Source organism: Geotrypetes seraphini, chromosome 11 (genome assembly GCF_902459505.1).
Source record: "Geotrypetes seraphini chromosome 11, aGeoSer1.1, whole genome shotgun sequence".
Classification (NCBI taxonomy): domain Eukaryota; kingdom Metazoa; phylum Chordata; class Amphibia; order Gymnophiona; family Dermophiidae; genus Geotrypetes; species Geotrypetes seraphini.
The window spans coordinates 71,209,194-71,231,682 of NC_047094.1; the positions used below are offsets into that span (position 1 = coordinate 71,209,194).

The 22,489-nt window shown below is 45.2% G+C and overlaps 1 protein-coding gene across 1 annotated transcript in view; it reads left to right on the forward strand.

Moving 5' to 3' along the window:
- LOC117345580 (zinc finger protein 850-like) overlaps positions 1 to 22,489 on the forward strand; it is a 249,153-nt gene that overhangs the window by 121,402 nt on the left and 105,262 nt on the right. Inside the window, exon 6 of the mRNA XM_033914425.1 lies at positions 16,900 to 17,171. Coding sequence (XP_033770316.1) covers positions 16,900 to 17,171 — 272 coding nt within the window. The remainder of the gene's footprint in view (positions 1 to 16,899; positions 17,172 to 22,489) is intronic.

A 22,489-nucleotide genomic window follows, 5' to 3' on the forward strand; every position in this document is an offset into this window, starting at 1 on the left:
AATAGAGTGATTGGTGAGGTCTGCCTGTTTAGTGAGAAAGATTTTATTAGCTTGTTGGTGAGATAGAAAGTTGTAAGATTGAGAGTTAAAGACTTGGTAGAAAGTTGTAGATTGATAGTTAAAGACTTGGTAGAATGCTAAAGAAAGACTGAAGACAATTTATTAGTTAGCTAGTCTTATAAGTTGGGAGTCCGGCTATAGTTGATAGCCCTTTCTTGATGCCCTTCTTGAGGCCCTTCGCAAAGGCGCTCTCGCTGCGCGCCGTTTGCCCCCCCTAGTTAAGGGGGAGTCCGGGCGCTGACGTTGGTGGTGACGTGGAGCGGGTGGACGGAGCTAACTCTCGCCGCTACCTGCTCTTCGCTCCCACCGTCTCCTGCCTCCTCCTGCTTATCTTGGCCCCGCTCTCCTGCTGCTTGCAGTCTCCTCCATCTGCCCTCAGCCGCTTGCTCTGCCTGCCTCCACCACGCGGCCGCCGACTTACTTCGCCCGCGGCTCCCTTCCTGGTTAAGGGGGAGTCCGGGCGCTGACGTTGGTGGTGACGTGGAGCGGGTGGGCGGAGCTAACTCTCGCCGCTACCCGCTCTTTGCTCCCACCGTCTCCTGCCTCCTCCTGCTTATCTCGGCCCCGCTCTCCTGCTGCTTGCAGTCTCCTCCGTCTGCCCTCAGCCGCTTGCTCTGCCTGCCTCCACCACGCGGCCGCCAACTTACTTCGCCTGCGGCTCCCTTCCTGGTTAAGGGGGAGTCAGGGCGCTGACGGTGGTGACGTGGAGCGGGTGGGCGGAGCTAACTCTCGCCGCTACCCGCTCTTCGCTCCCACCGTCTCCTGCCTCCTCCTGCTTATCTCGGCCCCGCTCTCCTGCTGCTTGCAGTCTCCTCCGTCTGCCCTCAGCCGCTTACTCTGCCTGCCTCCACCACGCGGCCGCCGACTTACTTCGCCCGCGGCTCCCTTCCTGGTTAAGGGGGAATCCGGGCGCTGACGGTGGTGACGCGGAGCGGGTGGGCGGAGCTAACTCTTGCCGCTACCCGCTCTTCGCTCCTACCGTCTCCTGCCTCCTCCTGCTTATCTCGGCCCCGCTCTCCTGCTGCTTGCAGTCTCCTCCGTCTGCCCTCAGCCGCTTGCTCTGCCTGCCTCCACCACGCGGCCGCCGACTTACTTCGCCCGCATCTTTAAAGAGAAATGTCTTTAGATTTGATTTAAATCATTTGGTTTTAGATTCTTCCCGAAGGTGAGTAGGCATTGAATTCCATAACTGAGGGGTTGTAATGCAGAATATAGATGAACGTGTGGAAGGGCATAATCGAAAGGAACGCCTAAGTCCGTTTTTGTCCAAGTCGCAAGTCGTCCAAAGTAAAAAATAGCTTAGGACACATTTTTGAAAAATACATTCAAATTATTTTTCGTTTCGAAAATCGTCTAACTATAAGTCCTGCTGATCTGGTTGTCCAAGCCGCTAAATCGTTTATCTTTATATCACATTTTCGTCCAACTTTTCGTCCAAGTCAAAAATGCCCTGTTCGACATGGGAGGGGTCTGCAAAGTGATGGACTGAACATCTAGACATGGCACCTAAATAGTGGGGTACCTTACAGGGCACTGCTGTGAATGTCACAAAAAGGGTGCCATGTCTTCTCCTCACTACAGCTCCCTTATAGGTCAAGGTGAGCCCCCAAACCACCTTCAAATTCCCCTAGACCAGGGGTCTCAAAGTCCTTCCTTGAGGGCCGCAATCCAGTCGGGTTTTCAGGATTTCCCCAACGAATATGCATTGAAAGCAGTGCATGCACATAGATCTCATGCATATTCATTGGGGAAATCCTGAAAACCCGACTGGATTGCGGCCCTCAAGGAGGGACTTTGAGACCCCTGCCCTAGACCCACTTATCTACCACCCCAATAGCCCTTATGGCTGCAGGAGCTACTTATATGTCAGTAAAAAAGGGTTTTGGGGGTGTATAGGGGAGTGCACATGTTTCAATATCAATGCAGTGATTACAGGGGCTTATGGGCATGGGTCCTCCTCTCAATGGGTTACTAACCAACCCCCAAGATGGCTTAAAACGCCTCTGTGCAGCATGACTAGGCTTTCCTATGCCAGGCTGCCAGTTGATGTCCTGGAGGCACAATTTTCAAGTTGTGATTAATATTTTTATGGGGGTGGGGGGGTCGGTGATCACTGGGGTAGTGTGTGGGGGTCTGCATTATGTGTTTGCAGTGCTTATCTGGTCACTTTAGGTGGGTTTTTGTGACTTATACCATGTTTTAAATGGTCTAAGTCAGGGATCTCAAAGTCCCTCCTTGAAGGCCGCAATCCAGTCAGGTTTTCAGGATTTCCCCAATGAATATGCATTGAAAGCAATGCATGCACATAGATCTCATGCATATTCATTGGGGAAATCCTGAAAACCCGACTGGATTGGGGCCCTCCAGGAGGGACTTTGAGACCCCTGGTCTAAGTCAAAACATCCAAGTTCCGTCGATCCTGTGCTGTATAACTTTCGGTTATACATATAGTACAAGTCTAAACCTGCCCAAATCCCACCCTCAACACTCCTCCTGAAACGCCCCGTTTAATTATGGTCGTTTAGCGGCACTATGAAGGCCTAGGTCATTTAGAAATATGTTCAAAACCTGTTTTTAATATCGGTACTTGGACGTATTTTGACAATGTTCATCCAAGTGCCAACTTAGGCCGGTTTTTTGATGTTTTTTCTCTTTCGATTATGAGCCCCATAGTGTCATGTATTATCTGCTGTGGTGATGGTATAACTAAAAGATGTTGATTTTGAGATCTGAGTACCCTATTAGATGTATAAGGAATTATTAATCTGTTTATGAATTCTGATTTATTGGAGGTTTTAGACTTGAATGTCAGTAGAACGATTTTATATGTGATTCGGTATGAAATTGGCAATCAGTGGGCTTTTATAAGTAATGGTGATCATATTTTTTTGATTTGGTTAATAAGAACACAAGAAGTTGCCTCCGCTGAGGCAGACCAGAGGTCCATCTCGCCCAGCGGTCCACTCCCGTGGCGGCCCATCAGGCCTATTGCCTGAGCAGTGGTCCCTGACTATTTCTATAACCTACCTCTACTCCTATCCCTATAACCTACCTCTACTCCTATATGTACTCCTCAATCCCTTTGTCCTCTAGGAACCTATCCAAACCTTATTTGAAGCCCTGCAACATGCTTCTGCCTACCACAGCCTCCGGAAGCGCGTTCCATGTATCCACCACCCTCTGGGTGAAAAAGAACTTCCTAGCGTTTGTTCTAAACCTGTCCCCTTTCAATTTCTCCGAGTGCCCCCTTGTACTTGTGGTTCCCCATAATTTGAAAAATCTGAACCTGTCTACTTTTTCTATGCCCTTCAGGATCTTGAAGGTTTCTATCATGTCTCCTCTAAGTCTCCGCTTCTCCAGGGAGAACAGCCCCAACTTTTTTAGTCTGTCAGTATATGAGAGATTTTCCATACCCTTTATAAGCTTAGTTGCTCTTCTCTGGACTCCCTCAAGTACTGCCATGTCCTTCTTGAGGTACGGCGACCAGTACTGGACACAGTATTCCAGATGCGGGCGCACCATTGCACAATACAGTGGCAGGATGACTTCCTTCGTCCTGGTCGTGATACCCTTCTTAACGATACCCAACATTTTGTTTGCTTTCCTTGAGGCTGTGGCGCACTGTGCCGACGCCTTCAATGTTGTGTCTACCATCGCTCCCAGGTCTCTTTCAAGGTTACTTACCCCTAGCAGTGATCCCCCCATTTTGTAAGTGAACATCGGGTTCGTTTTCCCTACATGCATGACCTTGCATTTCCCTATGTTGAAGCTCATTTGCCACTTTTGGCCCACTCTTCCAGTGTCGTCAGATCCTTTTGGAGATCTTCGCAGTCTGCCGTGGTTTTAACCCTGCTGTATAGTTTGGTGTCATCTGCAAATTTAATGACCTCACATTTTGTTCCCGCCTCCAGGTCGTTAATGAATATGTTGAACAGGAGCGGTCCCAGCACCGACCCCTGTGGAACTCCACTCGTGACCCATTGCCAGTCTGAGTAATGGCCCTTTACTCCAACCCTCTGTTTCCTGTCTGCCAGCCAGTTTTTGATCCATCGGTGGACCTCCCCTTGCACCCCGTGGTTCCATAGCTTCTTAAGCAGTCTTTCTTGTGGTACCTTGTCAAAGGCTTTTTGGAAGTCAAGGTAAATGATGTCTATGGATTCCCCTTTATCCACCTGGCTGTTTACCCCCTCAAAGAAGTACAATAAGTTTGTGAGGCATGACCTACCCTTGCAGAAGCCATGCTGACTCGACTTTAGCTGTCCATTGTTTTCGATGTGTTCACAGATGCTGTCCTTAATCAGCGCTTCCATCATCTTTCCCGAGACCGAGGTCAAGCTCACTGGCCTGTAGTTTCCTGGGTCACCCCTTGAACCTTTCTTGAAGATGGGCGTGACATTTGCTATTTTCCAATCCTCTGGGATCTCTCCAGTTTTTAACGATAGGGCTTCGATAGGAAGGCAGGACTCAAATGGGAAGCCAAGGTGGCAAGGGAGCCCCTTCTGATGATTCTGACAGGTCGTGACCTGTTTGGGCCGCCGTGGGAGCGGACTGCTGGGCAGGATGGACCTGTGGTTTGACCCGGCGGAGGCACTGCTTATGTTCTTATGTTATGTTCTTATATTTGATGAAGTGGCTCTGCTATTTCGTTCCTTAGTTCCTTGAGTATCCTTGGGTGAATGCCGTCCGGACCTGGCGATTTGTCGCTCTTTAGCCTGTCTATCTGCCTGAGGACATTCTCTTGGCTTACCTCTAGTTGGACCAGCTTATCATCCTGATCTCCATTTACGATCTCTTCGGGTTCTGGAATGTTGGTTGTGTCTTCCCTCGTGAAGACTGACGTGAAGAACTCATTTAACTTGTCAGCTATCTCTTTTTCCTCTTTTACCACTCCCTTTCTGTCTCCATCATCCAAGGGTCCCACTTCCTCCCTTGCTGGTTGCTTCCCCTTAACGTACCTGAAGAATGATTTGAAGTTTGTTGCTTCCCCCGCCAGTCTCTCTTCATATTCTCTTTTTGCTTTCCTAACCACTCGGTGACACTCCCTTTGGTGTTCTTTGTGCTCCTTTTGGTTGTCCTTTGTTTGGTCCTTTTTCCATTTTTTGAACGATGCTTTCTTGTCACTTATCGCCTTTTTCACTGCATTTGTTATCCACACTGGGTTTTTTGTTCTATTTTTTTTGCATCCTTTCCTGAACAGGTTCTGTGCTTCGTGCACAGTGCCCTTGAGTAGGGTCCAGGCTTTTTCTATCAAACCATAGACTTATCTGTTCTAATTTTTTATTGATGTTTTGAATTGCACTTGAGTCATTTGGATCTATGGGGTGGAGTATCTGTATATCATCTGCATATGTGTAAATTGTAAAACCTATGGATTGTCCTAGTGTTAGTAGAAGGGTAGAAAAGATGTTGAAAAGTAGAGGAGATAGAATCGATCCATGTGGAATACCATAATTCTGTTGAAGGGGGTCAGATGTGGTTTTGTCTTTGATTACTTTGGATGACTGGTCCAAAAAGTAGGAGATAAACCAGTCTAATGCTGTATCTTTGATTCCTATTGTTTTGAGTCATTGTATGAGGAGTGAGTGGTCAATTGTGTCGAATACTGAAGAAAGATCAAGAGAGTTTAGTTGTACTGATCTCCTATGGTCAATATGATATAGAATTGTGGTAGTTAGTCCAATTAGTGAGTGTTCTTTGGTAGGTTAGCTCTAAATCCTGTCTGGTTTGGATGTAGTATATTTGGGGTGTTTTTACGAATTCAGAAAGTTGTAGTACATTTGGGTTTTGTTTTGGGTTTTTTTTTATGAATTCAGAAAGCTGATTGAATATTATTTTTTCTGTTATTTTCGCAATGAAGGAGAGATTGGCAATAGAGTGATAGCTTGAGCAGTCCATTTTATTACCTTTTAGGTCTTTGATTTTTGGATGTATGATGGATTCCTTCCATGTTGGGGGGATGGTCCCTATTGAGATGCTATTAGTGATCATGTGATGAATGTATTTCCTGAAAATTGAGTAGTAGCGATTTAACAGATAAGGGGGGTTGGGTCAGTGATAGATCCTGATGGGTTCATGTTTTGGACTATTCTTTATATTTCGGCTACATTTGGAATACAGAATTTTGAACATTTTGAAAATGTGATGTTAGATTCTTCCAATGGAGATGAGATATTGGGAAAGGGACATGCTGTGAATTGGATTCAAAACAATCAGTGAAGGCACCTACTTTTTTTCTTGGAACTATGATCAAACCCACACGCTTAAGCATTTAAGCACTTATGAAGATAAGTACTATATTTCAGTAGTTTTTTAAGAGATTTATAAAACATTTGAATGAAATGAGCAAATCAATGGAAAATTGAGCCATGACCAGTGAGGAGTTCACACTTGTTTCTCCCCGTTAAAAAAATATAGCCTAAATGGGTCGGAGGAGGGGTGTTTCTGAGGTCTGTGGCATAAGTAAAGTTAACTAGACGAGATAAGAACATTTGAACGGTGTAGGTTGAAAGATTTTCAGAAATACATATCTTGGAACCAGCTTTATTTGTGTGAATTGAATTCAGACATTTTTTTGTTGTTGAAGTATGTTGATAGTTCTTGTGCTCTTGGTGCTTTCTCAATTGTTTGATTAGGTTGCTTAGTTGAGGTAAGTAATTTGACGATGGCATATAGTTTGTTTCTGGCTTTTGTTATTTGTTTTGTGTAGTAATTCTTTGGGTGATTTGGGGTTTATAAAAGTTGGCTTGCTCAATGTATCTATTTAAGGTGGACAGGATTTTATCTTGTCTCCATTTTCTCTCTAATGATCTTAGTTGTTTGTTTTTTGTTGTTTTTTTTAGAAGAGTTAGTTCAGGTGTGTACCATGGATTCTTTCTACCATATTTTCACGCATATAACGCTTGCGTTATACACGATTTTACAAACCGTGCATAACCTTGCGTGTTATACGCGTGAGCGCGCTATATAAAAATTTTTTACATAGTTCCCCCCCCCCCCGATGCCCGATTCATCATCCGGAAGGACCGCTCGCACCCCCACCCCGAAGGACCGCTCGCACTCCCACCCCGATGGACCGCTCGCACTCCCACCCGAAGAACCGCTCGCACCCCCACAGCCTCCCCCCTCCCCCATGGAGAAGCTGTCTACCTTGATTCCGGATGCCAGTGAGCCCAGCTGCTTCCTCTGCCGGTAGTCCTGCCCCTTCTCTGAGCCCTGCTGCGCTGCTTCCTCTTCCGGCGGTCCCGCCCTTTCTCTGACGTCAGAGAAAGGATGGGACCGCCGGAAGAGGAAGCAGCGCAGCAGGGCTCAGAGAAGGGGCGGGACCGCCGGCAGAGGAAGCAGCTGGGCTCACTGGCATCCGGAAAAAAGGTAGACAGCTTCTCCATGGGGGAGGCTGTGGGGGTGCGAGCGGTCCTTCGGGTGGGAGTGCGAGCGGTCCATCGTGGTGGGAGTGCGAGTGGTCCTTCGGGGTGGGGGTGCGAGCGGTCCTTCCGGATGATGAATCGGGCGTCGGGGGGGCATCAGGCTTTCAGGATGGGGACAGGACTTCAAGGGGGGACAGGACTTCAAGGGGGGACAGGACTTCAAGGGGGGACAGGCAGACCTTCAAGGGGGGACAGGACTTCAAGGGGGGACAGGACTTCAAGGGGGGACAGGCAGACCTTCAAGGGGGGACAGGACTTCAAGGGGGGACAGGACTTCAAGGGGGATCAGGCAGACCTTCAAGGGGGGAAAGGACTTCAAGGGGGGACAGAACTTCAAGGGGGGACAGGCAGACCTTCAAGGGGGGACAGGACTTCAAGGGGGAACAGGCAGACCTTTAAGGGGGGACAGGACTTCAAGGGGGTACAGGCAGACCTTCAAGGGGGGACAGGACTTCAAGGGGGGACAGGCAGACCGAAGGGGGTGAAAAAGCTATAAAATAAACCCACCAGCGTGTCAATGTGTTGAGAGGAAGAGGTGTTCTGGGAAATTCTGCTGAGAAAACTCCGGGTCCATTTCCACCCCCCAGTTACCCTAGTCCACTCCACTCAACTGGTTCACACACTGAGTGGTGTTGTGCCTGGGTAGTTGTTTTGGGATCTCTTCTAGTGGTTTGTCAGTATCTCCTTGTGGTCCAAGGAAGGAAACTTTGTTAACCTTACCATTGACCTTCAGAATATATTTGTGTGGCATTAGGCTATGTAGTGATTGAAAGAAAAAAACAGACCTTTGCACATTTTTGCACTAGGTATATGGTGGGTGTATGAGGAGATTCACATTTCCTGCACAGCTAAGTCCTTGTGAAGTTACCTTGTTCTTTCTGTATTTGACATCTAGCAAGGTCTCTGTTTGGAAGGAATGATTTAAGTTATGGTAAAAGCAGATAGCGTTGCTGGTTTTAAAAAGGTTTGGACAAATTCCTGGAGGAAAAGTCCATAGTCTGTTATTAAGACATGGGGGAAGCGTCTGCTTGCCCTGGATCCGTAGCATGGAATGTTTGCTATTCTTTGGGTTTTGACCAGGTATTAGTGACCTGGATTGGCTACCATGAGAATGGGCTACTGGGCATGATGGACCATTGGACTGACCCAGTTAAGCTATTCTTATGTTCTCATCTGTAGGGGCTTTTGTTTTCACTTCTTATTTTAATGTACTTTTTTCTGGGAACTTATCAGTGTTTTTTATAATGGGAACAAAAATGGAAGAGAATTACCGTAATGTGTGTGGAATGGGGGGGGTATAACTACCATAATTTCTTCAGCTAAATATCGGTAATTCAATCCACCTCAACCAGACATAGGAGAACTCACGCATCATTCACACACCCTCCAACCAAGCACGTGAAAAGAAAAAAACTGTTCATTCTTATAAACAACCGTATAACTTTTAATCTAGAGTTAGTGAGTATGAATTCAGCAACAAGAACAGAAATCACATGTTCATTCTTATAAACTATAACATTAACCGGTAGATCAAACAAAGTATCGAGGACAAAATAATCTAAATACAGTTACCGTAGTTACGGTAAAGTTGTAAATAAACAAAGTTTACAGGTTTATTCAGTCATCATCATCACAGTCATCTGAATCCTTGAATCCATCAAAATCCGAATTGTCATCATCGTCATTAAATAAAGTGAGCACGGCGTGCAGACGATCCTTGTTTATTTCCGAAGTGATATCGTCATCATCGCTGATATCCATGTTGTTGCCTCCTTCCGCTGCACTGGTAGTAGCCATAGTGTCATTGGTTTCATAAACAATGCCCGTTTTTCTAAATCCGTTTCGAATGGTATCTGGTGTTATTTTGTCCCATGCTGAAGCCACCCACTTGCAGACTTCTGTGAAAGTTGCCCGCTTCAGCCGCCCCGCAGGTGTGTACTCGTGCGTGCCGCTCTGCATCCACTCCTCCCACTCTTTTCTAATAAAAGTCTTGAATGGATGATTCACTGCGATGTCAAGTGGCTGCAGCTTACACGTCAGGCCTCCAGGTATCACAGCTATGTGGGCACGAGTAGAATTAATATAGGCCTGAACATTTTTTTCTTTGTGGGCAGCCATGGCATCAAAAATTAACAAGGATTTTTTTGCAAAGAATCCACCCTGTCTTGCCCTAAAGCATTTATCTACCCACAATCTCATTATGTCGCAGTCCATCCATCCCTTCTTGTTGCAGTGCACAACCACACTGGTGGGTAGCTTTTCACGGGGCATAGTGACCCTTTTGAAAATGAGCATGGGCTTTAACTTAACCCCGCTAGCTGAGCAACCAAGAACGACTGTAAAACACGTTCTTTCATGCCCAGTTGTGGTGATGGCAACAGATTTAGTACCTGTGGGGGCTACGGTTCTTGTCGCTGGAATGTCGAATGCCATTGGAATTTCATCCATGTTGATGACGTCCTTTGCAGTGATGCCAAGTTCAGATATTTCTTTGGCGACAAAGTCACGGAAATCAATCAATTTTTGCTGCCAGTCATCCGGAAGTTGCTGGCCAACAGTTGTTCTCATTCTAACTGATAGTCCGTTCCTTTTCATAAATTTTGAGATCCATGTGAAGCCAGCTTTGAAGTCGGGTATTCCTCTTCCATTGGCAAGTAGTTTTGCCTTCATCTGAATCGCAACAGTAGAGACTGATTGATTTTGCTCCCTTCTCGCCAGAATCCACTGCTTCAAGTCATCCTCCAGCTGAGGCCATTTTGGTTTGGCCACACGACGTGCCCGTTTTCGCGGATTGCATTTCTCCAGTTCCTTCTTATCTTTTCTCCATTCACGCACCGATGTTTCTCCAACATCAAACTCTCTCACTGCGGCCCGGTTGCCTATTTCCTCAGCTTTCGCAACGATTTGAAGCTTAAAGTCCGCTGTATATGACTTTCGTCTCATTCCTGCCATTATGGCGGTAAATTTAAATTTAATTGATAAACTCTACTACCGGGTAGATAAATGCAGAATACCAATCTGAAGAGATCAAATTACTGAAATGTGGGCTCTACATGCAGCATTAATCTTTTATAGGCTTACCCAAAGGCTGAGATGCTGTTGTAAAGGCAAAATGGTATTCACTGGGCAAATTACTAGGCCAGATAAAGGGGGGACAAAGCCACGTGGTCAAAAGCACGCCGCTACAAAGGCCTGCCTTGGTGACAGGTCAAAAGCGCGCCCCGACAACCCGGCGCAGAAAACTGAGCAGCAAGCATGCTCAGACCATCTTTTTTGTCTGTAGATGGTCTGCGCATGCTTACAGAGCGGCAAGCAGGACAGGGCGGCGAAAGGAGCAGTCGGGACGAGAGGAGACTCGGGGCAGGGCTGGCAAGGTTTGGACGGGACCAGAGGAGACTCGGGGCAGAGTCGGGATGAGAGGAGACTCGGGGCAGGGCTGGCAAGGTTTGGACAGGACCAGAGGAGACTCGGGGCAGGGCTGACAAGGTTTAGACGGGACCAGAGGAGACTCGGGGCAGAGTCGGGACCAGAGGAGACTCGGGGCAGGGCTGGAAAGGTTTGGACGGGACCAGAGGAGACTCGGAGCAGAGTCGGGACCAGAGAAGACTCGGGGCAGGGCTGGCAAGGTTTGGACGGGACCAGAGGAGACTCGGGGCAGAGTCAGGACCAGAGGAGACTCGGGGCAGGGCTGGCAAGGTTTGGACGGGACCAGAGAAGACTCGGGGCAGGGCTGGAAAGGAGAGTCGGGGCGGCGACAGGAGAGTCGGGGAGGCAAGCAGCATGCGCGGTATACACGTGAGCGCGCTATATAAAAATTGTTTTACATCTATTTCGGTTTCCCGCGCGCTATACCCGTGTGCGCGTTTTACACAGGTGCGCGTTATCTACGTGAAAATACGGTACTTCAGGCTGAGATGGTTTGTTGTGTAAGAGGAGTTATTGTATTCAAAAGGGTGTTAATTTCGGTGTTCCATGTGTTATTTTGGTCCTCTATCGAGAGTTGTTTAAAAGTTTCTTCTGTCAAGTTTAAGTTTGAAGATATGATAGAAGGATCTAATTTTGTGTAATCATGGTACCTGGCCAAAACCCAAGGAGTAGCAATATTCCATGCTACCGATCCAGGGCAAGTAATGGCTTCCCCCATGTCTTTCTCAATAACTGACTATGAACTTGTCCTCCATAGGAATTGCATATGTTGCAATTCTTATGTGAAGAGACTTTTCCAGCTTTTTCAGTTATAAGACACAGACACGTTTATTTCTGTTGCATTTTTTTATACTATTACAAATAATACCATTACAAATTTTAATACCATTACAAATTCCTGATGAAGGCGTGTTGATCAAAACACGGACCGTGTTGTGTCCTCTGGTTTGTATACAGGTAGTGACACTAACCACAACAAATAATTGTTTAAATTAACTTAGCCTGCATCTTGTACTCCTGTCTGCAGGTTGTTTTATTTTTTTGCTTGCTTTGCTTGTGCTTGTGCTTTTGTTTTTGTGTATGTGTCCCTCAATTTTATTTTTTATAATTGTTTCCACCATTTTGCCCAGCACTGAAGTCAGGCTAACCAGTCTGTAATTTCCCAGATCTCCCCTGGAATCCTTTTAAAAATCGGCGTTAACATTGGCGACTCTCCAATCTTCAGGTATTAAAGATGATTTTAGCGACAGGTTACAGATCACTAACAGCAGGTCAGCAATTTCATGTTTGAGTTCTTTTAGTACTCTTTGATGTATACCATCTGGTCCAGGTGATTTATCACTTTTTAACTTAGTACATCTTCCAGATTCACCGAGATTTCTTTCAGTTCCTCTGCATCATCACCCTTGAAAACCATTTCTGGTTCATGTAGATCTCTTACATCTTCTTCCTTAAAGACCGAAGCAAAGAATTCATTCAGTCTCTCTATTATGGCCTTATCCTCCCCGAGTGCCCCTTTTGCTCCTTGATCATCCAACGGTCCCACAGATTCCCTCAAAGGTTTTCTGCTTCTGATGTACCTAAAAAAATTGTTATGAGTTTTGGCCACTTTTGAAGTTTCTCCTCATTCTTTCTTAGCTTTCTTTATCAATGCTTTGCATCTAACTTGCCAGTGCTTGTGTCTCTTCTTATTTTCTTCATTCAGGTTCTTTTTCCATTCTTTAAAGGCTGTTGTTGTTTTTTTCCTCTAATAGCCTCTTTCATTTCACCTTTTAACCTTGCCAGCTCTCATTTCCTCTTCTTTCCACTTTTGCTGATAAGTGGAATACATCTTGTCTGGGCTTCCACGACAGTATTTTTAAATAACATCCATGCCTGGTTTACAGTCTTAACCTTTGCAACTGATCCTTTTAGCTTCTTTTTAACCATTTTCCTTATTTTATCGTAGTCGCCCTTTTGAAAATTAAATGCCTCTACAGTAGATTTCTTATGCGACGTCTCTTCCAGTATCAACTCAAATTTGATCATATTATAATCACTGTTTCCCAGTGGACCCAACACAGTTAATTCCTGTACTATGCCTTGCATTCCACTAAGGACCAAATCTAAAATAGCTCCCCCTCTTGTTAGTTCCCAGACCAGTTGCTCCAAGAAGCAGTCATTTATGATTTCTAGGAATGTTACCTTCCTAGCACTCCCCAAAGAAATGTTGGGGTAATTGAAATCACGTAGAGAAAGTAATGAGCCTGCTCCTAAGAATATATATGCATACAAGGGTTCCTGGCAGATGTTGTATACCCTCTGAACCAAAAGGACCCCACTAGTTAGCACAAAACGAGCAACAAGGTCAACAATGAAGGTTGGAGAAAAAACCTCAGGCTTCATGGGTTTGAAAAAAAAAAACCCACTCCACTCCCTCTAAAGAGTGTTGACCCAATTTAGGGTTAGAAGAGGCAACTTACTTCGGGAAAACCCCATCACAAAGCACAGACGTAACCCACTGTGGATATGAAAGAAGTTGGTATCAAAAAGGACTTATCTGTTTCCTGGCTGAGCACCAGTATCCATCCATGCAGAGACTCAATCCAGGCTATCGCATGGGAACACAATGTCCTGTAAACCAGACTACGAAAATCTCAGTTTCGCTCGATCTCTTTGTCAGGAGTGTAGCAAAATCCAGCAAAGCAATCCAACTGTAGTCCACAGTGTTTAAATCAGTCAAGGCTTTAGAAATGACGCTGGCCCTCATTGATGACCTTGTTGCTCGTTTTGTGCTAACTGGTGGGGTCCTTTTGGTTCCGAGGGTATACAGCATCTGCCGGGAACCCTTGTATGCATATTGTGGCCGGGCCCGTCCCTGAGTAAGGGGGAAACTGCAGCCCGGACCACAAGTAAGATTTTTGATACGCCTTTTATATGGCAGTGGAAGGAAGACCCGGATACCGGATTCTTTAGAATATAGTATCAGGTTTATTACTAACCCAAAGTTCAAAGAAAATAAAACAGCAGAAGGAAAAACATAAAACATTCACTTCAGTTGGTTACAGTGCTTCGAGTGCTTCTCCCACATTATACTCTTACAGTCCAGGTGCTATTAAGGAGCAAGATTGTACTTCCTTATCACAAGTAAAATACCAGCAAACGTATAAGTCAGTTAATGCTTTCCTTGGCTCGTAGCCCCTGCCAGGCTTGATTGCTCTCACTCTGGTCTTCACCTTTTACGAGCCTAGTTAGCTGAGCACGGCTTGCGTCCAGCCTTTCCTTCTCAGCTCTCTGCATTTGTTTAACACTTTATTAGCACCTTGTTAACTTGGCCCGCACTGCTCATGCTGGCGGGTATACAAACAATAGGAGACCGTTCTTCAGGAGTTTAACTTAGGACATGCAAACATCATATTCTCCCAGGTCCATGCCCTCTTCACTTATCTCATTACTTAGCACGCTGCCCATTTCCCATTCACACTCCCGGGAACTCTGGCTTGAAGTTTCTTCACTTCTTTCTGTTTGTGCTTCCCCTCCCCCTCTCTGTACGTCTGCAACACTATCTGCAGCTTTTCTCTGGGGAGACTTTCCCAGCCCTGCTCTTTGGGACTTGAGTTGCCAGTCACAATACCTCTCCAGGCCAGTAACACCTTTCCCTAGGTGTGGGCTTCTTGCCCTACGTTCCTGCTGGGCTTGAGGCACCCTCTGTGACCTGGAACCCACGTGAGTAGTTTGGCTTCTCAACCACTCCTTCTGGTTCTCCTCTCTCCTCACTCTCGTTCCTTCTCTCGTTTCCTCCCTTCCTCCTTCTGTAGTAAATTGATCTTTCCTATAAGGCCAACCCCGGGGTCTGACTCCACCCCCTTCTAAATTAGCCTCAGGTTTCTCCCTGACTTCAGGAAAGGAGTGATAGGGGAAATCAGTGGTCTGCAGAGCCTTTCTTAATTGGCTCTTCAGCTGTGCTGGAACCTGCCTGGGCTTGCTTTCTTTTGCCTGAGCCAGCTGTCCTGACTCCATGCCTGGTTTTATCCAGCCTTGTGCTGCATTCTGGGGAGTTCTAGTAGTAGTTTTCAACGTGACAGGAGCTTCCCTGTCACAATATATATTCTTAGGAGCAGGCTCTTTACTTTCTCTATGTGATTATTGTGCTCCTCCAATTTGGACTAGTAATTGAAATCACCCATTATTATACTATCGCCCAATGGTCCAGCTTTCCTAATCTCTGAAAACATTTCTTCATCTGTCTGCTCATTTTGTATCAGGGGATGGTAGTAAAACCCTACCTTTATATTTCTTCCCTTCACACATGGAATTTCTATCCTTATGCATTCCACACTGCTATCTATGTCATGCAGAATGTTTACTTTATTTTATTTGATTCAATTCCTTATCTCCACCAGACCTGTCCAGAACCTGTGTGTTCTGTCCATTGACCAGCAGATGGAGACAGAAAAGCAAAAACATCCAGCATGCTTCACTGTAAGGGTACCGTACAGCTTGAGATTATCAGTATTTCTCTGTCCCTATCGAATGATCACAGACACACCCAAGTCTGGATTGCTTACTGTGAGAGCTTCAGACCCAGTGGGAAAACAGGGTTTCTGTTGAGCAGAGGGGTATCTTTTTAAAGGTCTGTGCTCCTGAGCTGGAGCTAGAGTATGAAGTAAAGAATCACTAGGCATTTTGGGGCAAGGTGCAATTTTACTTTGTGGATGAAAAAATGTAAGATTTACAGAAAGATAACACAGGCCAACAAAAAATAACTGAACATAAAAGTTGTTTTAACACCCGTAAATTAACAGCTCCCATAGTTGCTCATTGCATCCAATTTGGTCATAAATTTGAAAACTTGAAATGTTGGGTAATTGAGAAATTGCCTTTTACCCAGAGAAGAGGAGATATCAGAAGAGTGTTGTGGCAGAAGGAGCAACAGTGGATCAATAGATTACAGACTTTGGAACCGTTGGGTCTAAATACAGTACACGAATGGCAACCTTTTTTCTGAAATTGAATATTATCACTGAACTTGTCAATTTATGATCATTTAGTGGTTTTGTTATATGCCGTTGTTTAGCCTATCACGCATCATGTTTTGTGATGACGTCATGACGCCCGGTTCGTTTTGTTTTTATTCGAGCCGGGCGCGTCTCACAGTCCCAGCACCATTTTGAGAGGAGCCGGCTTCACTACCATTGGATTGTAAGAAGCAAGATGGCATATATCCCCTGAAGTAGCCCTTTCCAGGCGAAACAGAAAGCCTTTTCTGTCAGGATTAGGAGTTGAAAGCCTCTTTTGAAATTTCACACCTTCAGATGAGTGTATTCCTTCCTTAATTAAGATTTTGTGCTCCATGCCTCCAAAAACTACTTACATAAATGAAACTGAGCTGTGGCCCTCGCTATTAATTTAGTTAAGTTTGGGATTCTGGTCTTCAGTGTTTGACACAAATAACACATGGAATTTCGTGTTCACAGCTGTCACTATATTTTTTAAAAAAGCTTTTGAAAAAAAACACGATTCTGTATGAATGGAAATGAGTGATTTATCTACTTATTTATATGTATGCAGAGTTTTTTTATAAACCCGTGATGATGTGTTGAGGGCTGGGTACTTGTGTAGTCCCAACCTCCCACAATTGAGGTTTATTTTTCTCCGTTTTATTATGATTTTTCATACAGTTGATGTTATGTCAGCACCTTATGTATATATGGCCTGAATGTTTCCCTGCTATTAACTACATTCTACAATACGTATTTAACATATATTTATTAATTATTACGATTGTACCTCAGAAAATTGCTAGTTGATGCATTATGGGACATGATGCACTGAATTCAATGGGTAGAATTAAGAATTACAAATATTACACTGCTTTAGGACTTAAGTTTAAAACCAGGAATGACCAAAAGGTCTCCCTTCTGGAACTGGGTAACTTGGAGGCTGTGAATAGATATAAAAAGAAAGTATATAGTAATTGTTGTTTTCTTGCTTTGTTCCTTCTTTTTAGTTTGTGAGGAGTGCCAGGAACTTTTTGTTGAGCAGTGTTTGATTCATGGGCCTCCAATGTTTATTAAAGACACTAAAATTGATCCAGGGTCGTCAAATAGATCCACCCTCACCCTACCACTGGGAATGAGCATCAGATCTTCAAATATCCCACAAGCAGGGCTTGGAATCTGGAATGAGACAACAACGTTACCAAAAGGTGTTCATTTTGGACCCTATGAAGGAATAACAACAGATGAAGATGAGGCTGCTAACAGTGGTTATTCATGGGTGGTAAGCTATAAATTTGGTATACCTGCTAGCCCTAGAATCAAGAGACAGTAATACTGAGTAAAAACAAGGGCGACTTTTAATCACACGCTAGCTGAAAACTAACGCCTGCTCAAGAGGAGCGGTAGCGGCTAGTGCGTCCAGTGATTTAGCGCGCGCTATTACGTGCGTTAAACCGCTATCACGGCTTTGTAAAAGGAGCCCTTAGAGGCTGGTTTTCAAATAGGGCTGAGTGCCTCAATAGCAGTTTTTAAGTTAGGCATTAAGGTTAGGAACATATATTCAGGAAAAAAATAAAAAAAAAGTCTCCAACATGAAATTTTGGTTCTTTAAGCAGAGGTTCCTAAAGTTAAGTCACTTATAGGAATGCCTGAATTAAGTACCTAAGGTAGATGCCCAACACTGGAAATTATTTTTGAACTACTTACTTCATTACTCTGCCTTAGTTTCAGTTTTGGCCCAACTTCTTTTGAAGGAGTCTTGTGATATAAGGCTTCAAAACTTAGGAGTTCAGGACTACCAGATTTTTAAATTCACAAATAAAGTTTAGATTCCTCTTTCTAAACTAAACTAAACCTTAGGTTTGTATACCGCATCTTCTCCACTGTCGTAGAGCTCGGCACGGTTTACAGGACTAAGATAAAATGGAACTCCAAAGGATGGTTGTGGGTTGAGAATAATGGAGAAAAAGGGGGGTTTTGGGCAACAGAGAGGGGGGAGGTGTTACATTTTTGAGAAAAGCCAAGTTTTCAGATGTTTTCGGAAAAGTTGGAAGGAGCTCGAATTTTGGAGAGGGGATGTAAGGTTGTTCCAGAGCTCGGTGATTCTAAAGGGGAGGGATGTCCCTAGTTTTCCAGCATGGGATATACCTTTTGTCGAAGGGAAGGATAGTTTTAATTTTTGGGAGGATCTGGTAGAATTAGGATTAGAGGAATTCCAAGATAGTGGAATAACGGGAGGAATAATGCCATGAAGGATCTTGAAAGTTAGGCAGGCACATTTGAAGTGGACCCTGGAGATTATTGGAAGCCAGTGAAGCTTGGACAGAAGTGGTGAGACGTGATCAAATTTACTTTTTGCGAAAATAAGCTTAGCCGCAGCATTCTGAATCCGCTGGAGTCTGAGGAGGCTTTTCTTAGTTAGGCTTAAGCAAATAGAGTTGCAATAGTCTAATCTGGAGAGGATGATGGATTGTACAAGGACAGCAAAGTGTTTTTGATGGAAACAGGATCTCACTTTCCTCAGCATATGAAGGCTAAAGAAGCATTTTTTTACCAGGGAGTGGAGGTGGTCATTGAAGGATAGTGAGGAATCCACGATGATGCCCAGAACTTTGCTTGAGAACTCAAGCTGTAGTGAGGGGCCGGAGGACAGTGGAATGGAGGTGGGTAAATGGTCTAATATTGGACCAAGCTAAAGTAGTTTTGTTTTGGACTCGTTTAATTTCATTTGAACAGGTTTGGAGGTTCGAAATACATGAGGATATGTTCTCGGAGAGGTTAGTGAGGTTTGAGTCGGTCTCGAGGAGGACAAGGATGTCATCAGCATAAGTTTAAAGTGTTTCAAGGGGGGATAGATGGAGGAGTTTTAGAGAGGACATATAGATATTGAAAAGAATAGGAGATAGAGGTGAACCTTGTGGGACTCCACATGTCGGTTTCCAAGGGGAGGATGAGGTGCTGTTCATGTAAACGGTGTAAGAACGGGAACGTAAGAATTTTGAGAACCAATCTAGAACTGTGGAGTTGATGCCTATCTCGGAGAGTTGGAAAACTAGAATATCGTGATGGACAACGTCAAAAGCCGCAAAAAGGTCAAATTGTAGAAGAATAGCGAACTTATTACGAGAATGAAGTTGTTGAACCTTAGAGATTAGTGAGGCCAATAGGGATTCGGTGCTGAAATTGGGTCTGAATCCATATTGGTAAGGAAGGAGAATAGAGAATCTTTCTAAATAGGATGAGAGTTGGGAAGATAGACTCTAGCATCTTGGTTAGGAGAAGGATATTTGCTATTGGACGATAACTGGAAGGAGTGGAGGGGTCAAGATCAGATTTTTTTCAGTAGTGGGGTCAAAGCGATGTGTCCCATTTCAGAAGAGAATAGGCCCGACAAAAGAGCAGAGTTTATAAGTTTGGTGAGAGATGTGATAGCCTGTGTGGGAATTTTCTCAGGTAGATGGGGAATGGGTCCAAGGTACAGTTGCAAGTTTTTAATTTGAGGCAGAGTTTAGAGACCTGCGATTCGGATACGAGCTCAAAGGCAGACCAAGATCTGTCAGCTGGGATGGGGTTGGAGATAGGTAGTGTAGGGATGGAATCGGTGGGTGCCAGGGAGTTGTAGGAGATTGTAGGCGGGAAGGAGCGTCTTAGAGAAGTAACCTTTTCATTGAAGAATTTTACTAGAACATCAGCTGACAGAGAAGAGGGGAGTGGGGTGGAGTCGTTTTTAGAGGTTAAGGAGCGCCAGATGTTAAACAATGCACTATTCTGGTTGTTGGATCTGGAGATCTTATCTCCATAGTAGTTCTAGCTTTTTTTAATATTGTATTGTAGAGCTTGATATTGACCCTCCAGGTCTGTCTGTCTGTAGGGGAATTCGATTTTTTCCATTTGCGCTCCAAAGCTCTACATTTCTGCTTCAGTTCTCTGTGAGATGGAAGGTACCAGGGGGCCTTACGGGGGTAGGAGATGGTTTTAGTGGATAATGGAGCAAGAGAGTGGTAGGTGGATTCAGAGAGGGCGATCCAGTTGTGCCAGTTGGTTTCTGGATCTGTGGGCTTGGGAACGGAGGGAAGATGTTTAAGGAAGTTGGTCCAGAACAGATCGCTCGTAATTTTTTTGCGGAAGGTAATGGAATTGGGGGAACAGGAAGGGGCCCCAAGATGCGACATGAAAATGGGGAGAGAGAAAACCCCTAAGAAGTGGTCTGACCAAGGGACGTGTTCCCAGCGAGCGTCATCGACTGAAGTTTTGTAAGAGGTAAGATCGAGGAAACTGATGAAATCTAGTTTGTGCCCTTTTTCATGGGTTGGGGAGGGAGCAGGGGGGGAAAAACCTAGAGAGGAGAGGAAGTTGTTAAATTCAGACGCGTCCTTGCAGGTGATGTCGTCAAGGTGGAGATTAATATCCCCGATAATCAGTAATCTTTCTGAAAGTCAGGTATCTAGAGTCTTTCAAAATTGACCTCTTAGGGTTTGATTATATAACAAGATACCTGTGTGAGAAATCCATAGGTAAAGCTCATCTGGATGTGACCAGATTTCTAAGGGGTACGCTCTGCTTGAGGCCACCACCATGGCAGTCCTTTCCTATGTGCAACCTTAATATGATGTTGAAGAGACTTCATCCCCCATCTCTTGAACCAACTCCCCCCACAAATCAGACTACAGAACTTTCTGATGACCTTCCGGAAAGCAGTAAAGACCCACCTCTTCAACTGAAATTCTAACTGCAAACTACCTCTTGACCCTTATATTCTCCCTCCTTTCTGCACTCTCCTGTACTTCAGTTGCTTTATAGTCTTGTACTGTCCAAAATGTTTTCTATTGTGAATGTTGGCTTGTAACCTGTTCTGAGCTTCTGGGAGGACGGGATAATAATTGAAATAAATAATGAATCTCCCCTTTGAGCCGCTTAAGGATGCATTCCTTCTGGACCTTTTAGTCAAGGCAGTGTTCCTAGTGCTGATTGTCTTGGCGGAGTAGATGTGGCTGCTTGATCAGACACCACCTTTCGGGCTTCAGTATTGTGGGCAAGCTCTTCTGTCCTACCCTAGATGTTGCTATTGCTCTGGTACATCATCTATCATGGATGTAACAGAATGGAAGACTTATCCTTTTTTTTTTTTTCTTCTTTCCTTTCATTTTTCCCCTTGCTAGTTTTTTCTTATTTTCCCTGCTCGTCTTCTAGGCTCCAGTCAGCTTACTGATCAGAAGAACGTTGCCGAAATTGACCAGTAACTCCTTTAAATTTACATAAAAACATGATGGAAGATAAAGGCCAAATGGTCCATCTAGTCTGCCCATCCACAATAACCATTATCTCTTTCTCTCTCCGAGAGATCCCACATGCCTATCCCAGGCCCTTTTGAATTCAGACACAGTCTCTATTTCCACCACCTCTTCTGGGAGACTGTTCCACGCATCTACCACCCTTTCTATAAAAAAGTATTTCCTTAGATTACTCTAGAGCAGGGGTGCCCAACACGTCGATCGCGATCGACCAGTAGCTCAGGAAGGAAACGCGAGTCGATCGCGGAACCCATCCCGAGCTCCGTGATAGACTCGTGCTGCCGTCCTGATCTACCGGGCCGATCAGCCTTCCTCTCCAGTGTTCTCTCTAGGGCCTTTTAGCTGAGCGGTCCGCCCAGCTGTCATCTGCTGCTGCCGCCACTGCTGAACATTAAAAAAAAAACCGGCCTGGAGATTTCAGCAAGTAGCGAACTTATGCTCCGTGGCTCTAACGTGTGCGTGCCGGCTTCCCTTCTCTTCCCTCCGAAACTGGAAGTTATATCCGGGGGGGGGGAGAAGGGAAGCCGGCACGCACATGTTGAGAGCCCTGAAGCAAGCGTTCGCTATGGGCTAAGGCGGGAGACAGGTTAGTGAAGCATTTGCTCTTCTTGCTGCCGGGTCCTGCCTACTTTCTCTTTCCGCGAAGGCAGGACCCGGCAGCATTTCCCCCAATAGGTCGATCGCGATCTTGGGCCAATCAACCTTCCTCTCCCCGACGGCAGAATTGACGTCGGGGAGAGGAATGCTGGTCTGCCGAAGCAGGGAGAGCTTGGGGCGGCGTCGGCTTTCGGGCCTGTTATTGGTGGTGGTTTGGGTCCTGATCCCCGATGGCAGTGGCAGTGGCTTGGGGGAGGGCAGGGAGAAAGAAAGAAAAAGGGCAGGCAGGGAGACAGAAGGAAAGAAGAGAAACAGAAAAAAAAGAAAGGGAGGCAGAGAGAAAGAAAGGGCAGGGAGAGAGGAAGGAAAAGTTGGGGGAGGAAACGAGGTCTGGAGGAGAGGAAGCATACAAGCTAAAAGAAGGGAAGAAAGATTGGATGCACAGTCAGAAGAAGAAAGTGAAACCAGAGACTCATGAAATCACCAGACAAGGTAGGAAAAATGATTTTATTTTAAATTTAGTGATCAAAATGTGTCTGAATTTATATCTGCTGTCTATATTTTACACTAAGGTCCCCTTTTACTAAACCACAATAGAGTTTTTTAGCGCAGGGAGCCTATGAGCGTCGAGAGCAATGCTGGGCATTCAGCGCAGCTCCCTGCGCTCTAAAAACTGCTATGGTGGTTTAGTAAAAAGGGAGGGGGATATATT